The 23,948-nt window shown below is 51.2% G+C and overlaps 1 protein-coding gene across 1 annotated transcript; it reads right to left on the minus strand.

The window, feature by feature from the left end:
• Positions 1–1,003: 1,003 nt before the first annotated feature.
• Positions 1,004–23,384, minus strand: LOC307091751 (brefeldin A-inhibited guanine nucleotide-exchange protein 1-like; the record flags this gene model as incomplete). The annotated part of the gene is made up of 20 exons (XM_079759399.1): positions 1,004–3,088; positions 3,380–3,497; positions 6,551–6,689; positions 6,793–6,967; positions 7,569–7,708; positions 7,953–8,106; positions 8,450–8,510; positions 9,377–9,515; positions 10,115–10,250; positions 10,937–11,066; positions 11,481–11,611; positions 13,083–13,243; positions 13,702–13,874; positions 16,133–16,284; positions 17,654–17,823; positions 18,011–18,051; positions 18,899–18,989; positions 19,965–20,109; positions 21,348–21,506; positions 23,256–23,384. Coding segments are annotated over 20 exons (2,823 nt in total), but the record flags the coding sequence as incomplete, so codon positions are not given.
• Positions 23,385–23,948: the final 564 nt, after the last annotated feature.

Consider the following 23,948-nt stretch of genomic DNA (forward strand, 5'->3'; position numbering starts at 1 on the left):
AGAGACTGATGGACAGATACGGAGCCGATCATAACGACGATCAGGAAGGTATTACCAACGATTACCACTGACTATCCGATCTTAACGCCACCACGGACCAGAGACCACTGGACGGTGATCTCTGGACCCAGGGGGTCCGAGGTGTCGCTATGATCAGCCAGTGGTAATCATTTATAGTAACTCCCCCTCGTTACGATCGGCTCCGTAATCTGTCAATCAGTCTCTCCCCCTCTCTCTCTCCCCTCCCTCCTGGTGTGCCCTGACCGACCTCTGACCTCTGACCTCTTCCCTCTGCAGCGCTCACGTCCGGCGACGAGGGAGGGCTCCACCCCCCTCACGGGGAGGAGTCGGGTCTCCGTGGCGACCGTCGCCACGGAGCCCTGGCTGAGGCCCGGCACCTCGGAGGCGGCGCGGAGGCGTCTGAGCAGCAGGGAGCCGGGGGGAAGAGGAGGGGTGGGTGTCGCCCCGGACCTGGACTGGCTCGACGGACCCACCACCGACCACGGGTAGTCGCCATGGAAACACGTCCCCGGGGGACGAGGGGACACACCACCTTCTCGGTAAATGTTGAAGCCAAAGACCTTTGCTTCGACTAAGATTGACTTTTTGTATGACGCCGTAAAACCTGGACACCACTAGCTTCTGGATAACTGTTGCTTCTTTTGTAGTTGTTATCCTTCATCTCTTCAAACAGGAAGTCTTTTGAATGAAATACATGCAGAAAAAAAACAACGCCTAAAGTGGTCTTGTTTGAAGAAAAGAAATGAATCGTGTACAATCTTTTCACCTCTCACCTGCCAAATAATATCTTGCATAGAGCAGCAAACTGGCGTTCAACCCCACTCCCTTACCAAGATAATAGGATGGTGATAGCATGTTATTAAATAAATCGATATTTATACATGTTCAAAGCGATGTATCGTGTTTATTTCTGCTCCAACGTCTGCATTATTCCTCGGTCCAAAAAAAGGTTTGAAAGGGACAAGTCGGGATTTCAAATCAACCAAGTTCAAAACCTTTATTGACCTAGAACCTGATCCGAATGCCAGATGATGTCGTGTACAGAAAGTCGTACATCATTTATTTTGCGACATAGAAAACTTTACATTGCTGTACCATATACATTTTTAGTTTCTCTACATCCATGAGCGACATGTCGCCCCATCCACACACCTCTTAAAGCCACGGCTAACACATACTCAGGTTTCATCAGACGAAGAACGGCTTCCCCAAATCAAAGTGAAACAGACAGAGCGAGTGAGAAAACAAATCTAATATATTAGCATTTTTTTGTGATTTTTTTTACACAGGTGAGAAAACAAAAAAAAATCTCAAACAGGAAAAACCAAAACCAAAACAAAACAACCAAACAAACAAACAAACAGAAAGTGATTTCAAAAGCAGCTCGTATTATTCCGGGGCCTTCTCCGGCCCTTCCAGTTGTCGGAGCGCCACTGATCCGTCTAGTGTGGCCCGGTTAAAAAAGAAAGCCTAAGAACATTTAAAATGGAATAAATCTGACCCTTCTCCCAGACACCGAGCGGGTTCAGGACAATCTGCAGGAAACGCGTGTTGTTGGTCAAATAAATTATCGTCATAGTAAAATCTCTAGTGCATTCAACGAACTGATCAAGTGCAGCAAATCCAGGAGAGGAAAGAAAGATGAACAAACAAAAATAAATGAATTCTAGTGTTATAAGATTATAGTACAAAGTGGTGAGGTCTGTACACCTAGCATCATCCAAGAGGCTATCGATGCTAACGTCTGCTACCTGGGATGCAGAACGCTAACCTTAACGTCATCCAAGAGGCTATCGATGCTAACGTCTGCTACCTGGGATGCAGAACGCTAACCATAGCATCATCTTAGAGGTTATCAATGGTAACGTTAGCCACCTGTGATGCAGAACGCTAACCATAGCATCATCTTAGAGGTTATCAATGGTAACGTTGGTCACCTGTGATGCAGAACGCTAACCATAGCATCATCTTAGAGGTTATCAATGCTAACGTTAGCCACCTGTGATGCAGAACGCTAACCATAGCATCATCTTAGAGGTTATCAATGCTAACGTTAGCCACCTGTGATGCAGCCGGCTAACCTTAGCATCATCCAAGAGGCCATCAATTTGAACATTAGCAACCTGCGACGCAAAATGGCTAACGCCGGCATCACCCAAGAGGCTAACAATGCACATGTTAGCATCACCCAAGAGGCTACCAAAGCTGACACAAGCCAATCCGGGGCGCAGAAGACATCGGCCGTTTGTAACCCTGGCGGCGGCTCACGTTGTTACACGCGTTAAATATGCATGATATCGTTGCATGATGTCTAACCCATTCATTCCGTTAATCGTACAGTAAGTAGCACACGTTGTTTTCTTTTTAGGTACGTTTAGGTGTCTCCGAGCGCGTCGTCGTCGTCGTCGTCGTCGCCGGAGGCGTGCTGTCAGAGTTCAGGGTGGGCTCCTCGTGTCAGTAGGGGGCGCACTCCGCTGGAGGGAGAGCGTCACCAGAAGGCATCACCGCCGGAGTGACACCACCTCTTTGTGTGTTCGCGGCATCTCGTGGGGATTTTTCGAATTTCGTCGTCGTGGATGTCTGGGTGTGTGCGTGAATGTGTGTGTGTTTGTGTGTGTGTGGCGGGCGTGAGCCGACGGGGGGCCCGGTCGGTGACCCAAGGCCCCGGTTGACTCAGGCCTGGACCCCCCCGGTCTCTCCCCCTCCCCCCCTCCAGTCCTCCTCTGGTCGGGCCCCGGGGCCTCCATCACTGGGCCTCCATCACTGGGCCTCCATCACTGGGCCTCCATCACTGGGCCTCCTCCGCAACCTCGGGCAGGGGGGCGGACTCCAGGGGGGCGGGGGACAACGGCCGGCCCTGGGGGGCCGACTCGGAGGGGGGCAGCTGGGGGCCCGACTCAGAGGGGGGCCCCTGGGGGCCCGACCCTACGGGCGGCAGGGCGGAGATGTGGAACACCCGGCCGATGCGCAGGAAGAACTTGCGAAGCACGGCGCGGAGCTCGGGGATAAGGTCGAACTGCATGACCTCACACAGCAGGGGGTAGTAGGTGGAGGCGTGGGTCTTGAACTGCAGACACGGGGGGTGGGGGGTGGCACAGAGAGGCATCAAAGAGAGCTTTTAATACCAACAACGAAGAGACAGTGACCACCTAACTGTCGTACTGTTGGTTCTGAAGGTCTCCTCACCATCGTCAACATGGGGCTCTCTGCATGTTTGTCAGCGAACTTTTGTCACATTTTGTCACTGAAATAAGTCCTTGATTCAGAGATAACAGGAGTGAAATACTATGTTTTTGCCTCTCTGTGTGTGTGTGTGTGTGTGTGTGTGTGTGTGTGTGTGTGTGCGTGCGTCTCTCACCCTCTGGTCGCTGATCTTCATCATCTTAGTGAGCAGCAGCAGCAGCAGGTTGGTCCAGGCCTCTCGGTGGCTCTCTGAGGTCAGAGCCAGGAAGTACGAGACGGCCTCGCTGCACACACTGTGGGGGGGACGACATGGTTAATACCAATACTCACATCAGGCTGTAACTATTACCAACATTGTATTTGCCCACACCCACACACAAACACAGTGTTGATGTAAACATTCTGTATATGTTTAGTATCATTTTGATTCTTCTTCTACTTTGAATCCCCTTTTAATTCCCACAACTGTCCTGTACTTCCACTGTGATCCAAACCTCCCTGTCTGGGATTAATAAAGCACATCATTTTAATAATTTAAAATGATTTTGTGATGAAGGCCCTGGGGCCTTTATAATAAAAGATAAATCTATACAAATAATAACACGTGGATGTGTGAACTTTGTGGTTAAAGAAATCTTTGCACAGCGTTGAGGAGATGTTAACGTCCACAGCCACCAGATGGCGCTGTGAGTGAGCAACACATCCCATCTGTCCTGTGAACACCAGGCCTTCCTAGAGAGCAGCGTCAGCTGCTGCTGCTGTGAGTGCAGCTGTTCCCTCCGCCCCCCTCCCCAGCGCTGAGCTGACGACCAGGGGACGGTTACCGCTCGTTAAGAGCTCGTTAATCCCTCATCAGCCCCAGCCGTCTAACGAGGGACCGGGTCTAACGAGACACCGGGCCTGATGCGACACCGTGCCAACAGCCCGTCGTTGGATACCCACACCGCGCTGACACGCTATTGGACCGGGCGTCACTTCTGATCCTCGTAGGAACACCCCCATCAGCTGAGACCCCCCCACCCTATGACAGCAGCCATTGACCCCACCCTCCTGCCTCACTCTCCCCTCACTCCTCATGTCTCACTCTCTCCTCCTGTCTCACTCTCTCCTCACGTCTCACTCTCCCCTCACTCCTCATGTCTCACTCTCTCCTCACTCCCCCAACCTCACTCTCTCCTCACTTCTCAAGTCTCACTCTCCCTCACTCCTCCTGTCTCACTCTCCCCTCACTCCTCCTGTCTCACTCTCTCCTCACTCCCCCAACCTCACTCTCTCCTCACTTCTCATGTCTCACTCTCCCTCACTCCTCCTGTCTCGCTCTCTCCTCACTCCTCCTGTCTCACTCTCCTCACTCATCCTGTCTCTCACTCTCCTCACACATCCTGTCTCACTCTCTCCTCACTCCTCCACCCTCACTCTCCCCTCACTCCTCCTGTCTCACTCTCTCCTCACGTCTCACTCTCCCCTCACTCCTCATGTCTCACTCTCTCCTCACTCCCCCAACCTCACTCTCTCCTCACTTCTCGAGTCTCACTCTCCCTCACTCCTCCTGTCTCACTCTCCCCTCACTCCTCCTGTCTCACTCTCTCCTCACTCCCCCAACCTCACTCTCTCCTCACTTCTCATGTCTCACTCTCCCTCACTCCTCCTGTCTCACTCTCCTCACTCATCCTGTCTCTCACTCTCCTCACACATCCTGTCTCACTCTCTCCTCACTCCTCCAGCCTCACTCTCCCCTCACTCCTCCTGTCTCATTCTCTCCTCACTCCTCCTGTCTCACTCTCCCCTCACTCCTCATGTCTCACTCCAGGCCCAGACGCCCCAGCGGCCCGCCGCCGTAATCTGCTCAGCCCAGCGTCAGTGATCTCAGGCACGGCCACACTAACGTTCTGCGTGTCTCCCCATCTCCCCATCTCCTCTCTCCTCTCCCCCCATCTCCTCTCTCCTCTCTCCCCATCACCTCTCTCCTCTCCCCCCATCTCCTCTCCTAAGGACCTCCTCTCGGAGGTCAGAGGCCTCCCTCCCCGATCCGTTCCTCTAGAAACATCATTTCGCGCTTCGGAGGAGCGGGAGGCTTTCGAAAGACTATTTAAATGTTTCAGTGGAAGACGGCTTTTCGTAGTCTGTTTCCCGCCTGAACCGAAGCTGCAGAATCCCGTTTTAATCAACTCATCGTATTTCCTTAATTTCGAATGTGATTTTAATAACGCAAAAACACAGAATTACAAAAACATCTGAAAGCTGCCGGGACCCCAGTGGCTGGGATCAGTCTGATCAGAGCTTTACTGTTCTGAACACACAAACATTGGCCTCCGTAAGAGACCAATGAGGGCGGACCAACCACTACTACACCCCGCGATACACCGACCAATCACCACATCCGTGCCCTCCCCAGGTCCCCTCCCATAGGCCCCGCCCCCCCGGTCCAGTATGCTTCGATGTGTTCCTCAGCTGTGCTGACGATTGACGTATCTGTCCCATAGCGCCATGACTTCAGCCCAGTGGGACACCAGACACCAGCATATGTGTGTGTGTGTGAGTGTGTGTCTACATGCGTTTGTGTGTCTGTGTGTGTGTCTGCATGTGTGAGGGACTCTGGCTGACAGCTGGGTCATGCCCCCAGTCCACCATCAGCCTGATTGATAGAACAGGCCTTGGGAAACTCCCACACACACACAGATGCACACACACACACACACACAAACAGACGCAAACACACACAGACGTACGCACACACAGACGTACGCACACACAGACATACGCACACACAGACGCAAACACAGAGACACACACACTGACGCACACAGAGAGCCCTTGGCCCGTCAGGTTCTGATAAACGGGCAGCTTAACAGAGGGGAGTGATGTCAAACACCTAGAGAGATATCACTGAACCAGGGTTAGGACGTGCGTGCGTGGCTGTGTGTGTGTGACAGAGTTGTGAGTGAGTGGGTTACAGCGAGAGAGGGTGAGAGAGTCAGAGAGAGAGAGAGTGAGAGTGTGTGAGAGAGTGAGAGAGTAAGACATATATAGAGTGAGAGAGTCAGAGACAGAGAGTGAGAGTGAGAGTGTGAGAGAGTGAGAGTGTGTGAGAGTGAGTGTGAGAGAGTGAGAGTGTGAGAGTGTGAGAGAGTGAGAGTGTGTGAGAGTGTGAGAGAGTGAGAGTGTGAGTGTGAGAGTGTGAGAGAGTGAGAGTGTGTGAGAGTGAGAGTGTGAGAGAGTGAGCGTGTGAGTGTGAGAGAGTGAGAGACAGAGAGTGAGAGAGAGTGAGAGACAGAGCGTGAGAGTGTGTGAGAGTGAGAGGGTGAGAGTGTGACAGACAGAGAGAGCGAGGGGCCGGGGGTCTTACATGAGCAGGCGTGCTTGGACCTGGCCCCAGGCGTCGCTGCGCTCCTCGTCGGTGTACATCCTGAACAGGATCCTCAGGCTGCAGGCCAGGCTGCTGGTCTCCTGCTTCAGCAGGTTGGGCTTGGACTTCCCCTTGAAGCCTGCAGGGGGAACACGACACCGTCACATGACACCGTCACATGACGCCATCCAGGGAGTAACAACACGGTCACATGACACGGTCACATGACGCCATCCACCCACCTGCTTTCCAGAGCAGGGTGCGCTGCTCGTGGTTGGAGTTGAAGGCCTTGGCGAAGCGGTGCGACTCCAGCAGACAGTCCAGCAGCTTGAACAGCTGCTCCGAGCTCAGGTAGCGGTACATGCCCTGCTCCTGAGTGGTCTCTATGGGAACCGTCGCCGGGGGAACCGCATCCCGCTAGGGCACCGAGGAGAGATTAGCAAGCGAGTGAGTTTAGGACATACAAGAACACTGGAAAAGATTCCTTCCTGGTTGTTGAGGTTATTTTATGGATGAATAGAGTGAAGACTTAAAGGGCTCTCTCCAGTCTGGTCTCAGAGGAGGAGGAGGAGAAGGTAGACGAGTAGGACGAGGAGGAAGAGGAGGAGGAGGAGGAGAAGGTAGACGAGTAGGACGAGGAGGAGCAGGAGGTGGAGGAAGGGCAGAAGCAGGAGAAGGAGGAGAAGCAGGAGGATGAAGAGCAGGAGGAGAGGTATAAAAAGCAGGAGGAGGAGGAGGATGAAGAGCAGGAGGAGGTAGAAAAAGCAGAAGGAGGAGGAGGAGGAGGAGGAGGAGGAAGAGGAGAAGCAGGAGGAGGAGGAGGAGAAGCAGGAGGATGAAGAGCAGGAGGAGGTAGAAAAAGCAGGAGGAGGAGGAGGAGGATGAAGAGCAGGAGGAGAGGTATAAAAAGCAGGAGGAGGAGAAGGAGGAGGAGGAGGATGAAGAGCAGGAGGAGGTAGAAAAAGCAGGAGGAGGCGGAGGACCAGCAGGAGGCGCGGCGGTAGGAGGAGCAGGTCACCTGGGCGTTGGCCAGGTTCTCGGCGTCCTCCTTCTTGCTGCTGGCGGGGAAGAACACGATGTTGTCGATGGTCTGGATGAGCTCCAGCTGCACCACGCACTTGATGAGCAGCGCCGAGAACAGACGCTGCTCCAGCAGCTCTGGGGGGCGGAGACACAACACACGCAGGTCAGCTGACCGACAGCAGCACAACACACGCAGGTCAGCTGACCGACAGCAGCACAACGCACGGAGGTCAGCTGACCGACAGCAGCACAACACACGGAGGTCAAGTCACTGACACCAGCCAAGAATGGGATTAAAGAACAGCTTTAAACAAGGGAGAGGGGGGGTGCAGACTGGTTCCTGAGGGAGGGGGGAGAGGAGGGGGGGTACCAGACTGACTTGTGGGGGTGCGGGCCCTGAGACCGTCCTCCACCAGACCGGCGCCGTACTGGCTCTGGCGCCTGGTCTCCGTGGCGACGCGGTCCACGCTGCCGACGGAGTGCTGGTCCTCGGAGCGTGACTGCAGGTCCAGGGACTTCTGGGAGATGGAGTCCTGAGGAACACCGAGACCAGGACCCTTAGAGGACACGGTGCATACAGCCACCACCACCTTCACCTTTGGCATTGCACTGGAGTCGAACACTTTGACTTAATATTTGACTTGTTTTTGTTGTATTTGGATGGAGAGGGATAATAATGGCTGACGGTTCATCGGATGGATTAATCTCAGGGAGAATCAAACTAGATATTAACCAATTAACACGTGAATTTAAAAAAAACAACGTTTTAGTCCAAATATTTTGCTGAGATAAAGTCAGTAAAGGCGGTCAGGGTTAGGGTTTATTAAACCCGTCTCCCCTCCAGTGTCGAGGCCCACGACGAGCCACAGCACTCACCAGCTGTTTGTCAGACAGGTCCCCCATCAGCTGCTCTCCTTCTGGTCTCCAGGTCAGCAGCCTGGGGGGGGGGGCAAACACACGGTCAGACCAGTGGTCAGACCAGTCCTCATGGGGTCAGACCAGTGGTCAGACCAGTGGTCAGACCAGTCCCCATGGGGGTCAGACCAGTGGTCAGACCAGTCCCCATGGGGTCAGACCAGTGGTCAGACCAGTCCCCATGGGGTCAGACCAGTCCTCATGGGGTCAGACCAGTCCTCATGGGGTCAGACCAGTCCTCATGGGGTCAGACCATTCCTCATGGGATCAGACCAGTCCTCATCTTGAGGAGCGAGGTGGTCAGAGAGCACATATCAGTTATCTGTGGAGCCCAGGGGATCTCCTCTGCACCAAAACGATAAGCCTACATTACTTTATATATATATATATATATATATATATTAAACTTTATCTCAAAGCCAATTCCACTTGAGGCTGAGAGTCGATAACGCCAGAGCCATCAGTGGTTGAGCCCAAACTATGAAAACACAAGTATCGGTCAGGAGGGATGGCGTCCCCTCACACGGATAAAGACAGAACACTGAACAAAGAGGCGGTGGATCATCAGTAAACCATCCATGCTCTCCGTTACCCTACTCATGTTAAATAGTTAATGCATTTCATTGTATTGACTGTATTAATGCAGCGCTCCTCAAAGTTGCTTCACAATATTGCTTGACATTCACCCATTCATGCACACAGTCACACACAGCGGCGGCCAGCTCGTCGGTGCCTTGCTCAGGGACACCTCGACACTGAGCTAGGAGGAGCCGGGGATCGAACCAGCAACCTTCTGGTTACCAGCCGACCCGCTACCTACTGAGCCACATGCTTCCCCGTGTTCTCCTGAGGTCAGGAGGTAGAGCTGAGGCCAGCAGGGGGGCTTACGTGTGAGGGATGGTGGTCCGGAAGATGTCCAGCATGCAGGTGCAGGTCTTGTCCCAGACCTCCAGGGAGAACTTCTCCCCGTTCAGGATCACCACGTTCTCCAGACAGTTGGTGCCCGACCGAGCCAGCTGCTCGTTGTCTGGGGGGGCGAGAGAGAGAGAGAGAGAGAGAGAGAGAGAGAGAGAGAGAGAGAGAGAGAGAGAGAGAGAGAGAGAGAGAGAGAGAGAGAGACAGAGAGAGAGAGAGAGACAGATAGAGATAGAGAGACAGAGAGTGACAGAGACAGAGAGCCAGAGACAGAGAGAGAGACAGAGAGAGAGAGAGAGAGAGACAGAGAGATAGAGAGAGAGAGAGACAGAGAGAGACAGAGACAGAGACAGAGAGAGCCAGAGAGAGAGAGACAGAGACAGAGAGAGAGACAGAGACAGAGATACAGAGAAAGAGCAAGAGAGAGAGAGAAGGGAGATGAAGAGAGAAGGGGAGAGGGAGGTTGAGGTAGAGAGAGACAGAGGTACATGGAGAGACAAAGAAAGAGACAGAGCAGTACGGAGAGATTATGGGATGAAGAGTTAGATAGAGAAAAAACAAATAGTTGAATTCGTCCCACATTAATCAATGCTTCATAATAATTCTATGCACGACTCCATTCAAAAGCTTTTTTAATCAGCGTTAAGCAATCCTAAAATAAATGTCCCAGACGCCGTGCGGTCCCTCACATAAGACCCCCCGAGGCCTCACCTTGCTGCACACACCAGTACAGCTGGGCCAGGATGTCGTCCAGCAGCACGTCGCTCAGGGACTCAAAGTACTGCGTGAACACGTCGCAGATGGCGTACAGCGCGTGGTTGCAGGTGGTGGTCATCCACTCGGCCTTCTGAGGGCACATGACCGGGGAGAGGACACTCATTGGTCAGCTCACACAGAGGAGTAGGTTTCAAAATAAGAGCCTCACGCTGAAGAATAGGCCGATGACAACATGAAGGAATACGTGAATGACAACACGACCTAAAAACCTAGACAACACGAATGAAACCATGAATAATAATCCAACCTTAACCCTAGACAACGTGAATTAATTTATTAATAACTTACCAACCTTAGACCTAGACAAATAAAACTAACAACAGCCACTTCTTACATGTGTAAAGATATCTATGTACATATGATTTCATCTGTCAAATCGACGTCTATCGTTACACAAAAGGTTATACTTCTGTTCATGTGGTGACTTGATATATGACTGGATTATTGGTAAATAGTTCTATAGATCTATATATCCAAGGTCTCTGGTCAAGGGGAGGCTGGACTTCTGTGAATGGCCGGGTCACTGGAGGTCTCGTTTGTCACTTGTGGATCGGAGGAGGAGGAGGATGAGGAAGGGGAGGAGGAGGAGGAGGAAGAGGAAGAGGAAGAGGGGGAGGAGGAAGGGGAGGAGGAAAAGGAGGAAGAGGAGGAGGAGGAGGAGGAGGAGGAGGAAGAGGGGGAGGAGGAGGAGGAGGAGGAGGAGGAGGGGGAAGAGGAGGAGGAGGAGGAGGAGGAGGAGGAGGAGGAGGAGCGTACCTCCGTCTGCTGCTCTGGAAGCTTCATGTTGTCGAAGATCCTGAAGACGATGCGGAACAGGTCGTGCCACCAGTGCTTCTCGAAGGTGTGGCCGTACGTCTTCATCACCTCGAACATCACCGTCAGGCCCCTGAGGGACACACAGCGTCAGACCCCTGGGTCACCCCCTGGGGCCCGGGGGGGCCCCCGTACAACACTGGGGCCTGAAGGGCCTCCTCGCGGGGGATAGAGTTAATAGATAGAGCCCGGTACTGGATGAGAGATTATACTGTCACCAAAACACTTCATCATCAAGAGCCATATTTAATAAACATATTGTAACTTGTGTTATTCAATCCCTAAAGGGTGCACGTCACACCCCACGTACATTTCTTTTTCAAATCCTTATAAAGAAACAAAAAAAGAGTTTTGAACCGTTTCTATGGTTCCACACTTTCCTGTAGAACCCACACAGACGGGGGCCGTTCTAACTAATCCTCAATCCCCTGTGATGGCCCCATGAGGAGACCAGGGGCTGGGAGCCAGAGCCATGGCCCCACCCTACCTGGTGCGGACGTCCAGCTTGCAGCGGTTGATGATGCAGGACAGCTCGAACAGGATGGGGAACCAGCCCCGCACCCAGACGCGGTCCTCGGCCGCCACGTTCATGTCGTCGCTGGTGTAGTCTTTGAAGGCCTGGGGGAACCGGGGGGGCGTCAGACACTCTCTTATGTGCACGCACACACGCACGCACACACGCAGGCACAGATTCACGCACGCGAACGCACGCTAGGGCTGCTCGCTTTTGGGAAAAATCATAATCCCGGTTATTTTGGTCAATATTGAAATCACGATTATTCTAACGATTATTTTTGAGTTTGAAAACATGTTGTTTATTCAGCATGTCTCTCCCAAAAAAAACGTAGAACTTTGAAATTTCGCCTTAAAAAAATACACAAAATGGTCAAAAAGAAAATGTTAAAAAAACTAAAATAATATACAGATATGTATCCAGCTGTTCTGCCCTTTCTATAAAACATATGAAAATAATAAAAATATATCGAAAAACTCGATTATGTTAATTTTGTGATCGTTTGACGCTAAAATCAAAATCGCAATCAAAATTTGATTAATCGCCCAGCCCTAACGCACGCACACATATATGCACGCACGCACAGACGCGTTCACGGACACACGCACGCATACATGCTGGCAAGCACACATGCATGCCCGGACACACTTACAAATGCCCACACACACACACATCCACGGACGCACGCACGTTCACGACCGCACACACCTGTACTTCTATTAATATTAACGAGCAACAACAAACACCTCTGTGGGGCTTTCATGGTGCAAAGGCTCGTCCTGCATTTTAATTTGTTAGCCCATTTTGATGTCACGGAAAAACCCCAGAGCCGAATCAAAGGAAAGCTACAGCGGTTACATCAGAATGTGATGAACCGCTCGGGGAGATATGGAGGGACAGAACTGGGTTCCGGTTCCCGATATCTCCACACCACCTGTTGGTATCCTACAGCAGGGATCCCCAATGCTCTGAGGGAGAACCGCTCAACTGTCGTCGAGACTTTCCGTGGATAATCTCGTTTACAAATGCTTAAGGTTTGTTCTGTTACGTTAATCCCTCTATTTCAACGACAAATCCCCGGTCCCGCCTGCAGTACCGGCTGTTTGGTGCTCGCTCACAACAGGTGGGAAAACACTCTCCTGACGCTAAGCTACGCAGCTAACCCCTACCATCTACTGTTCAGTAAGACATTTACATTCAGGGCATCTAGCAGACGCTTTTATCCAAAATGACTTACAATAAGTACATTTATCCGAGGAAAGAGAAACAACAATACATCGCTGTCGGCACAGTAAGGATTTTCATAGAACCAAGTGCCAAGCACTAACAATCACTAGGTTAACCCATTCCCCGTATACAACAAAGATAGCTAGGGTAAGATGCTACACCTAGCTAAGCACTATTATTATGTGCAAGGACGTACAACATACAATAAGTGTGTACATTAAGTGCCAGGATGTACAGCATACAAATAAGTGTGTACACACAAGACGCTACGGAGCAGAGGACAGCTGCCTCACCGCACAGCGGTTAAAGGAACGGGAACAGGGAGGAGAGAGGCAGACGGAGGCTGACCTGAGGTCGGTCCGATACGTATTTGGCGCAGTGGCGGATGAGGCGGATGGCCTCCATGCTGGTGTCGGGGAATGAGGCGTTGCAGGCGAACTCCGAGAGGCACTTGACCGCGTCCTGGAAGGAGTCGATGGTCGCCGCAAAGTGCTTCTCAAATACATTCGCTGTGGCGGGGGGGGGAGAAAGAGACAGAGAGCGAGCGGAAGAGAGAGAGAGGTAGAGGGAGAGGAAAGGGTAGCGATAGAGAGAGAGAGAGAGAGAGAGAGAGAGAGAGAGAGAGAGAGAGAGAGAGAGGTTAAGATAAGACTGATCCAAGGGGGGCGGGACCTATTTGGTCTTGTGGTTCAAGCTGTCAGTCATAGCTAAACAGGGACAACCGTGATGTTTAACCAATGTACGTAAAAACAAATGTTCCCATAGATCACTTCAAACCGTTTGTAACACATAGAGACGGAAAAGGAGGAGCAGGAGGTGGAGATGGAGGAGGGAGAGGAGCAGAAGGAGGAAGAGGAGAAGATGGAGGAGGAGAAGGAGGAGGAGAAGATGGAGGAGGAGAAGGAGGAGGCGGGGCAGAATGAGGAGGAGGAGCAGGAGGAGGATGATGAGGAGGGCGGGGACTTACTGACGCTGTGGCCCGTGGTGAGGAAGGCCAGCTCCACGATGGCCTGGTCGCGGTCCGAGGCCGCCAGGTGGAACACCGAGAAGATGTTCTTCCAGCCCGACCGGATGTTGGCCGCCTGGGAGTTGACCATCTGGGCGATGCAGCGAACCACCATGTCCCTGATGGTGGGAGACCTGGGGGCCCGAGGGGGGGGGACGGGTGAGGGGGACGGCCGTTGGCTAACGCCCCAAACTGTAGTGTGGGGGCGCTGTGGTGCTCGACGTGATACCAGTGATATCACATCAAGACATCAAGTGACGCAATAATGATCCTGATTTCATTCCGGAGCAGGATAGACTCTAGAGGTGGGGGGGGGGGGGGAAAGGTTCCTGGTTCAAATCCCCAAGGGACACCGCAGTCCTTGAGCAGCACTCCTAACGCCCGCCCTCTCAACACGTTTATGAATCCCTGGCAGGCTGCGTTGGATGAACCGTGTGCTGACGACTCCATCACCGGAGTGTCCCTGGTGTAATGAACACCGAGTCGCCCTGCTGTCCCTCTTCAGAGGAACACACGACCAACAGACTCTCTGTTTGAATAATCGGTTTAATTAATCAGCGTTGCAACAAGAGAAGCGCGTCTGTGCCTTTGGCCACAGTGACAAGGGCAGAGAGTTATGAATGAGAGTAATCCTGCTTGATAAAACCAAAGTGACCTTTTGTTTCAGCCAAGGCCATTTCTGATTGGTGGTTAGAGCGAGGGATGGTTGATTAGCGAAGGACCAGACTAGAGCCTGGGGGGGCGTTCTGATAGATTTTGAATTTCATAAGCAGAAAGAGGTTTTTGGCAAGGAGTCACTGAATGACAGACGTGAAGTGAGTCAGACCATGGAGATACAAACCAGAACTGGACGTCAGCAACATGTGTTAAGACAGAGAGCGAGACAGATCGTGAGAGAGAGAGAGAGAGAGAGAGAGAGAGAGAGAGAGAGAGAGAGAGAGAGAGAGAGAGAGAGAGAGAGAGAAGCCAGAGAGAATCCAGTTCTGGGGTCGTGTCAGAATGAGTCAGAGGAGATGGACTCAGCGACCGTGAGAGAGATGCCTCGAAAACATAGGACCCACAATTATGTAACGTTTGCAGTCAGATGCCCTCGTGTGAAGTACTTGTGTACTTATTAGTATGAAGACACTTTATCTCAGTCTACCTGTACTTCTTATTTGTATAAAGACACCCTCTGTCTACCTGTTTATTATTCGTATACAGTAACATTCAGTCTACCTGTTTATTATTCGTATACAGTAACACTAGCCCTACCTGTTTATTATTCGTATACAGTAACACTCGCTCTACCTGTTTATTATTTGTATACAGTAACACTCTGTCTACCTGTTTATTATTCGTATACAGTAACACTTGCTCTACCTGTTTATTATTCGTATACAGTAACACTAGCCCTACCTGTTTATTATTCCTTTACAGTAACATTCAGTCTAGCTGTTTATTATTCGTATACAGTAACACTCTGTCTACCTGTTTATTATTCGCATACAGTAACACTAGCCCTACCTGTTTATTATTATTTGTATACAGTAACACTAGCCCTACCTGTTTATTATTATTCGTATACAGTAACACTAGCCCTCCCTGTTTATTATTATTTGTATACAGTAACACTAGCCCTACCTGTTAATTATTCGTATACAGTAACACTAGCCCTACCTGTTTATTATTTGTATACAGTAACACTAGCCCTACCTGTTTATTATTCGTATACAGTAACACTAGCCATACCTGTTTATTATTCGTATACAGCAACACTAGCTCTACCTGTTTGTTATTCGTATACAGTAACACTAGCCCTACCTGTTTAATATTCATATACAGTAACACAAGCCCTACCTGTTTATTATTTGTATACAGTAACACTAGCCCTACCTGTTTATTATTTGTATACAGTAACACTAGCCCTACCTGTTTATTATTCGTATACAGTAACACTAGCCCTACCTGTTTGTTATTCGTATACAGTAACACTAGCCCTACCTGTTTAATATTCGTATACAGTAACACAAGCCCTACCTGTTTATTATTTGTATACAGTAACACTAGCCCTACCTGTTTATTATTTGTATACAGTAACACTAGCCCTACCTGTTTATTATTCGTATACAGTAACACTAGCCCTACCTGTTTATTATTCATATACAGTAACACTAGCTCTACCTGTTTATTATTCGTATACAGTAACACTCGCCCTACCTGTTTATTATTCGTATACAGTAACACTAGCCCTACCTGTTTATTATTATTTGTATACAGTAACACTCGCTCTACCTGTTTAGTATTCGTATACAGTAACACTCGCTCTACCTGTTTATTATTCGTATACAGTAACACTAGCCCTACCTGTTTATTATTCGTATACAGTAACCCTCGCTCTATCTCACTCTACCTGTTCTTCTTCATGATGTGCTCGAAGGGCCTCAGGAAGTCCTTCTGGAACCTGAAGTTGGCCAGCTCGCCCTTCTCCAGGAACTTCATGGACAGCTGCCGCAGGGAGTCGACAGCGAAGATGGCCACGTCCTCGTTGGAGTTACAGCCCACCTGAGGAGGAGGTAGAAATCAGCCATGTTGGGTGACGTCACTTCTGTTGGTAGTTGAAGCGAGGTCCCAAACAAACAGAGCCGGCTCGCCCCTCCCTTCCGTGTTTCGTGCATCCAGTAGAAACGATCGTGTTTTTCGAATATCGAATACTATTTATTTTGTTTTTGAGTGGTTGGTAGTACCATTTGTTTTTGTGTGCGATCCAAGAGCATAGGCTGCCTACAGAGAGGCATTTTTTTGACGGCCTGCTTATTGGGCGGGCAGCTAGCGGATCGTGATGAAAGATCAGATGAATGATAATTTATGTCCGGGCCTAGAATCGCTGATACAACCTTTAAGTTGCACTGCTTGGTATGATGTCTTCACAGGTCCCTTCCTTTCACTTCAGAGACTTGAGAAGTCGAGTGGTTGTGTTTGACTCCCGGCCCGAAGGTTGCGTGTTCGATCCCCGTCGGCAGGCTAACAGGTACACGGAAAAATCCCTCCCTACACCTGCTCCTTCATGACTGAATGCAAGAAAATATAACTTTCACTTTTACACTTCAATCCAAGGTCCCTTTGATTAAACCTAGATTAATTAAACGTGGCTATTGAGGGAACACTTCAAGTTAAAGGCTTTCAGTGTGGAACAGAACACCTCTTCCATTATCTGGGCCTGCACGGAGGAGGCTACGGTAACAGTTTTGTCCCTGAACGCCTACACAACCCGGCCCTGACAATGCATTCACAGGGAATCAAGTCCTGGGTCAGAGGGAGAGTGTAACGACGATGACCTCAGCGCTAAACCAAGTGAGTGAAGAGTGTTTCCTGCAAGGACATTCTCAGATCAGGCCTTGAGTGGGCCCGCTATTGTTCAGGTCCGTCTCTGAGAGCAAGTGTTTCCTGGTGGTAATGACCGAGCCACAGAGCAGGAAATGAGACCACACTGATGATTTCTCTCTCCAAACCTGATTGTTATACATGGGTTATTGATTATTTTGCTTTTACAGTCGTCATGGTTTATTGTGAACGTTTTCCTTCTAGGTCGATCGGCTCTTGTGAGATTCCTCAGTTCCGGATCCAGTGAGAGTGGCTCTGTGTGTTTTCAACGGGCCACTGATGAATGTTGTGGTTGTTTTTCAAACCCACACAGCATCATAAAGAAAGCTGTGTGTGTGTGTCTGTCTGTCTGTCTTTCTGTGTGTCAGTGCTAACTGACATTGGCAAACATTCAAGAAATAGTGCATCCGAACTTTCCCAGGAAACTAAATAACCGCATCTCTGAAATTGATGCTTCATTATAAACATAAGAAACGTTTCCTCCTCCTTTCAAGTCCTTGTATTGGCTGGCAGCCCCGCCCATCAAAGCGGGCGACCAATGGGCACGCACCTTGTTGAAGTGGTCCCCGATGACCTCCCAGATGCGGGACCACTGCAGGCGGATACGGCCCATGTTGTAGTAGGAGATCTCCACGATCTTCTGCAGGCTGAACATACGCGGGTGGGTGGGGGAGGCCAGCTCGTCCATGGAGACCACACACAGCCAGCGCACAAAGTCCACTGGGGAGCGCACGCACACACACACACACACACACACACAGGCACACACACAAGCACACACACACACGAATAAAAGACATCAGAGGTCAACATGTATCACGGTACCGGTATGCAGGAGATGAGGCTTCATATTGTTGTTGGTTTATTATAACATTTGTTATGTCGGGAGGATGATTCAGCTTCTCACCGATTGCGTTTCCGTCCAGCCGGGTTGATCCCGTGAATATCCTGAAAGGTTAAGAACAGAGAGAGACACTGGGCTGTAAATATTTATGAAGGTTGCAATGTGGTTGCCACACTTCGGCCCCGGAGATCAATTTCAATCCAAGAGGCAGGTGATTGTCTCATCAAAACATCCATCTAGATCAAAGTGTAGATCTATCTAGAGTGTTGTGAAGACTCTGCACGACTTAACCCACTGTTAACCAATATAAGGGGTGATTACCCTCCCATAGGACCTACTGACATTCCTCTTCTACATCTCTTGAATCACCCGATACATCTTCCTCTGTTTCTCTTAATATACACGAGGGAGTTCTGAATCTAATTCACTGCTCACTATACGTGGGAGTTGAGAGTGTGATGAAGCAGGCTCTTGGGCCATGAACCTTAACCACTCTGACCATGCCTTCCTTCATTGTTTCCTCTCCCTTCCCTATTCTCCCTCTCTCACCACTCTCTCCATCCCTCCCCCCTATCTCCCCTTGCCCACTCTCTCTTTCTCTCTCTCTCCCTCACACCCCTCTCTATATCTTTCTCCCCCGTCCTCCCTCATATCTCCCCTTGCCCCCCACTCCCTCCATCCCTCCCTCTCTCTCTCTCCCCCCTGCCTCTCCCTCCCTCCCTCTCCCCCCTCTCTCAACATATCATCATGTGTGATGATGTCAACCCAAGGTTACAGTATGTGACCAATCAGGCTCTAGAGCCTTGAGGTGTGTGACCAATCAGGTTCTTGGGCCTTGAGGTGTATGACCAATCAGCCTCTAGGGCCTTGAGGTGTGTGACCAATCAGGCTCTAGGGCCTGGAGGTATGACCAATCAGGCTCCTGGCTCTGGGGGTGTGTGATGACCTCACCTGTCCACCGCCACCACCACGCTCTGAGAGCTGGTCTCCCCGATGGACTCCTGGATGCTGAGGATCTGCTTGCGGTCCGTCGTCCCTCCTACTGGACCACACATGGAGAGGAGGAGGAGTCAGAGCTCAGGGGAGGAGTCAGAGCTCAAGGAGGAGTCAGCTCAGGGGAGGAGTCAGACCTCAGGGGAGGCGGAGTCAGAGCTCAGGGGAGGAGGAGTCAGACCTCATGGGGGGAGGAGTCAGACCTCATGGGGAGGAGGAGTCAGACCTCAGAGGAGGAGGAGTCAGAGCCCATGGGGGGAGGAGTCAGACCCCTTGAGGGGAGGAGTCAGAGCTCAGGGGAGGAGGAGTCAGAGCTCATGGGGGGAGGAGTCAGACACCTTGAGGGGAGGAGTCAAACCTCAGTGGAGGAGGAGTCAGAACTCATGGGGGGGAGGAGTCAGACCTCATGGGGAGGAGGAGTCAGACCTCAGGGGAGGAGGAGTCAGACCTCAGGGAGGAGGAGTCAGACCTCATGAGGGGAGGAGTCAGACCCCTTGAGGGGAGGAGTCAGAGCTCAGGGGAGGAGGAGTCTGACTTCATGGGGGGAGGAGTCAGACCTCAGGGAGGAGGAGTCAGACCTTATGAGGGGAGGAGTCAGACCTAAATCTAAAACTAATCTAGTCAGAACCTAGGGCAGGTTCAAATCGGAATTGAAAGTTATCTTAACTAATCCAGATCGAATCTGAATCTAATCTGAAAGTTATCTAAATATATATCTCAATTGAATATATCCAATCAGGATCTAAATCGAATATGAACCTGATCTGTATAGAACCTAAATCTAATCCTATCTCAATCTAAACTAATCCAAATCTAATCTGAATCAAATCTATAACTAACCAGAATGTTATCGCAATATAGATAGAAATCGAATAAAATCCAATCAGGATCTAAATCTAATATGAACCTGATTAGTATACAACCTGAGTTTACTCTTATCTCAATGGTTCCTAATCTAAACCCAACCTGGTCCTAACTACGGCCGCCGCCACTACCACCCCCGGCCAGCGGGGGCGCTACTGACCCAGGCCGAGGTACTCGTCGCTGTTCTGCTCCTTGGTGCTGGTGATGAAGCCCTCCTTGCCGCGCACCGTGCTGGAGATGTAGCGCGCCTTCACCCCCGTGCCGATGAGCTGAGCCAGCTCCAGCTGGCTGATGCACTTCATGATCTGAGGAGGAAGAGCGTCCCTTAAGACTCAGGAGTCACTTAGACGAGGCTGCCTCCAGAGCTTGGTACGAGGAACCCGAGGCCTCTACAGCCTCAGCCTTGGAGGATAAGTCGCTTAGGAAGTGGCTTACAGGCTGAGGAACCTGAGGCCTCAGGTAAGTCGCTTAGGAAGTGGCTTACAGGCTGGGAACCTGAGGCCTCAGGTTCCCAGCCTGTAAGCCGCTTCCTAAGCGACTTACCCTCCAGGCTAAGAACGTAAGGGCCACAGGATCCCAGCCTTAGTCGCTTTGGAAGTGGTTTAAAGCCTGCGAACCTGAGGCCTCTAGCTTCTCAGCCTTCTCATATGGTAAGTCGCTTAGGAAGTGGCTTAGAGGCTGGGAACAATATAGCATCATACAGACAGACCAAGGGAGGGGTTAAGGGTGAAAGGAAGGAAGGAAGGAAGGAAGGAAGAGGAGCAAGAAGAGGGCTGGGGATAAATGGCAGCGAGGGGGAGACAGTGATGAGAATGCCCAGGGGGGAGAAGCAATAGACGTCTTGTCACTGTCATTTGAAGCGTGAGGAGACGGAGAGGGAGGGAGTGAGGATGACAGCATACCATCACACTCAGAGAATGGGAGAGAGACCACCGCTCTCACTGGGACGGGCAGAGAGAGCGAGAGAATGGAGAAGGGAATGTATTGATCGACAGAATGAGGCAATTGGGAGAAAGCAAGACAGAGAGAGCAGCTCCCTAACTGGGATGTTCAGAGAGAGACCGAGAGATGGATAGTGACAGAAGCTGTGTTTCTATCTGAATATATTTCACAGTTGAATCACGTTGTTTAAAAATCGACAGAAGGAAATGCAAATGTATGCGTGTTTTCGATTCACTTCTGTTCAATTAATGTTGGGGACTTGTTTCATCCAGATGAGCAGCAGGTGGCGTCAGACCCTAACAGCTGCCGCAGCATTCACTAAACGGATGAGGAAGACGCTGACAAAGGACTGAACCTAGACGTATGTAGGACTGTAAGCATGGTGCTCTGGTACAACTCCTCACTCCGGTTGGAATACTAAATGGTGCGGCGGTGGTGGTGGTGGTGGTGGTGGTGGTGGTGGTGTTAGTGGTGGTGGTGGTGGTGTTAGTGGTGCTGATGGTTCTGCTGTTGGGTGTGGCGGTGGTGGTGGATGTGGTGGTGGTGGTGGTGGTGGATGTGGTGGTGGTGGTGGGGGTGGTGGTGGTGGTGGTGGTGGTACCTCGTGCCAGGAGTTCCCCAGGTAGTTGCCGTCGGTGTGGGCCACGGTGATGAGCGTCTTGATGGTGTCGATGTTCTTCTGCTTCATCTCCGAGATGCCGGAGCTGGCCGTCAGCAGGGTGAAGCGGGCCAGGGCCTGGACATAGGCGTCACGCTCCAGCTGGAGGGGGAGAGAGGGAGAGAGAGGAAGGGATGAGGGAGAGAGGGGGAGAGAGGGAGAGAGAGAGAGAGAGGGGAGAGGGGAAGAGATGAGGGAGAGAGAGAGGGAAGAGATGAGGGAGAGAGAGAGAGGGAAGAGATGAGGGAGAGAGAGAGGGGGGGGAGAGGGGAAGAGAAGAGGGAGAGAGAGAGAGGGGGGGGAGAGAGGGGGGGGAGAGAGAGAGGGGGGAGAGGGGAAGAGATGAGGGAGAGAGAGAGGAAGGGATGAGGGAGAGAGAGGGGGGGAGAGATGAGGGAGAGAGAGAGAGGGGGGGAGATGAGGGAGAGAGAGGGGAAGAGACGAGGGAGAGAGGGAGGGGGAAGAGATGAGGGAGAGAGAGAGAGGGGGAGATGAGGGAGAGAGAGGGGAAGAGACGAGGGAGAGAGAGAGGGGGAAGAGATGAGGGAGAGAGAGAGAGGGGGAGAGCGAGGAGGGAGAGGGAGAGGGGGGGAGAGCAGAGAGGGAGAGAGAGAGGGGGAGGGGGAAAGAGGAGAGAGCGGTAGAGAGAGGAGGGGTAGGAGGGAGATAGGAGAGAGCGGGAGGGGGAGAGAGGCGGGGTGAGAGTGGTAGAAATGAAGGGAGAGAACGGGTGGGAGAAGAGCGAGGGGAGAGAGTAAGGGGGGGGGAGAAAGACAGATCAAGAGAGAGGGAGAGATATTAAGGAGGATGGGAGGACTCCCAGGATCATGTAACGTGAGCCATAGCACTCAGCCACCCCTTGCAGCTGGGAGTGTTGACGGCTCAGTTCTGGTGAGAGCCAATAGGTCGCTCACAACGTCAACAACGTCCAACATAAAAACTACCCAGCATACAGCTGGTTTGAATAAATAAAACACAAAGGTAACATCAACAGTACGTTCTCTAGTTATATAAAACCCTTGGCTGTAGTCAGTGCCTGCCATAGACTCGCACTATGACAGCAGAATTTCCAGGAAAGCTAGAGAGATCATCTCTGACTCCTCTCATCCAGCACACCACTTATTCACACTCTTACCATCGGGGAAGAGGTACAGAAGCATCACAAGTAAAACATCACGCTTTAGGGATGGTACCCATCTACAAGCTCTACGCCACCTGAACAAGCACTCTGCACTTTACGCTCTTTATGTTCTACCGCACTTTGCACTTTTTTGCACTACCATACCGTACTTTACCGCTGCAATTCTCTGCGAACCATGCATTGTGTTTTTTGTGTGTGTTAAGTGTTGTACTCCTTGTTATTTAGGTGCCGTTTTTGGGCTTTTTGTCTTGTTATGTTGTGTTGTTATTGTTGTTGTGTGATACGTGTGAGCATACCGAAACACATTCCTATCAACTGTATCTTCTATATTGTTGACATGGCTATGATAAACTTGATACTTGATACTATTTGCAATCAGGGACTCCTGCTCCTTTAACAACGAGCTGAGGAAAATGGTCTGTAGCCAAAGGGGATCATAGTGCGATCTAGGCTAACTCCTGCTGCTATCTAAGCTAGCTCCTGGTGCTATCTAGGTTAGCTCATGGTGCTATCTAGGCTAGCTCCAGGTGCCATCTAGGCTACCTCCCGGTGCTGTCTAGGCTAGCTCTCGGTGCTATCGAGCCTAGCTCCCGGTGCTATCGAGCCTAGCTCCCGGTGCTATCGAGCCTAGCTCCCGGTGCTATCTAGGCTAGCTCCTGGTGCTATCTGTGTTAGCTCCTGGTGCTATCTGTGTTAGCTCCTGTGCTAACCTGGATGGAGAAGATGCAGGCTATCCGGATGGCGAAGCGGATTCCCTCCAGGCAGAGCGAGGCCACCTCCGTGTCGTCACAGTCCTGCAGGCCCACGCTGAAGGCCGCCAGGAAAGGGGTCCAGGCCAGCTGGGGACAGAGGTCAGGGGTCAAGGGTCAATGGGGGTATGTCGAGAGTGCGTGTGTGGGAGGACACACTTGGACCCTGCTAAAGAAGCAATCGAACTGTTCCTGGACGACGTCCCCAGGCTATAACAGTCAGTGCAGTGATTCAGCCATGAGAGTCCCAGCTGGAAAGTGTGAGCTCATGTTCCGTTCCCCCTCACGGTTCCCGTTACAGGAACCGTTCATACAAAGGAACGACATGACCAAGGGTCGTAACGGACAAAACCCCTGCAGTCCACCCAGAGACATCGTGCTCATCAACGACACTGCGCCCCCAAACCATTAACCCATCTCCTGGTAGACTCGGTCGTAAACGGAATAGAAAACAAGGATTTCTAGGTTTTTTTACATCCGTGCGGAGTGTGTCTGGACGATGGCTGGTTTAAGCAGCCTCCTCTGGCCCGAGTCAGAGGAGGCTGCTTCCCTGTTGCACATTGAGCAACCAGTGAGCACAGGTTAAACCAGTCGTCACCACACACACTCAGGGAGATCTCCTGCATGGCAGCATGGAGCAACAGGCCATGCATC

Source organism: Pollachius pollachius (assembly GCF_949987615.1).
Source record: "Pollachius pollachius genome assembly, contig: scaffold_348, whole genome shotgun sequence".
NCBI lineage: Eukaryota > Metazoa > Chordata > Actinopteri > Gadiformes > Gadidae > Pollachius > Pollachius pollachius.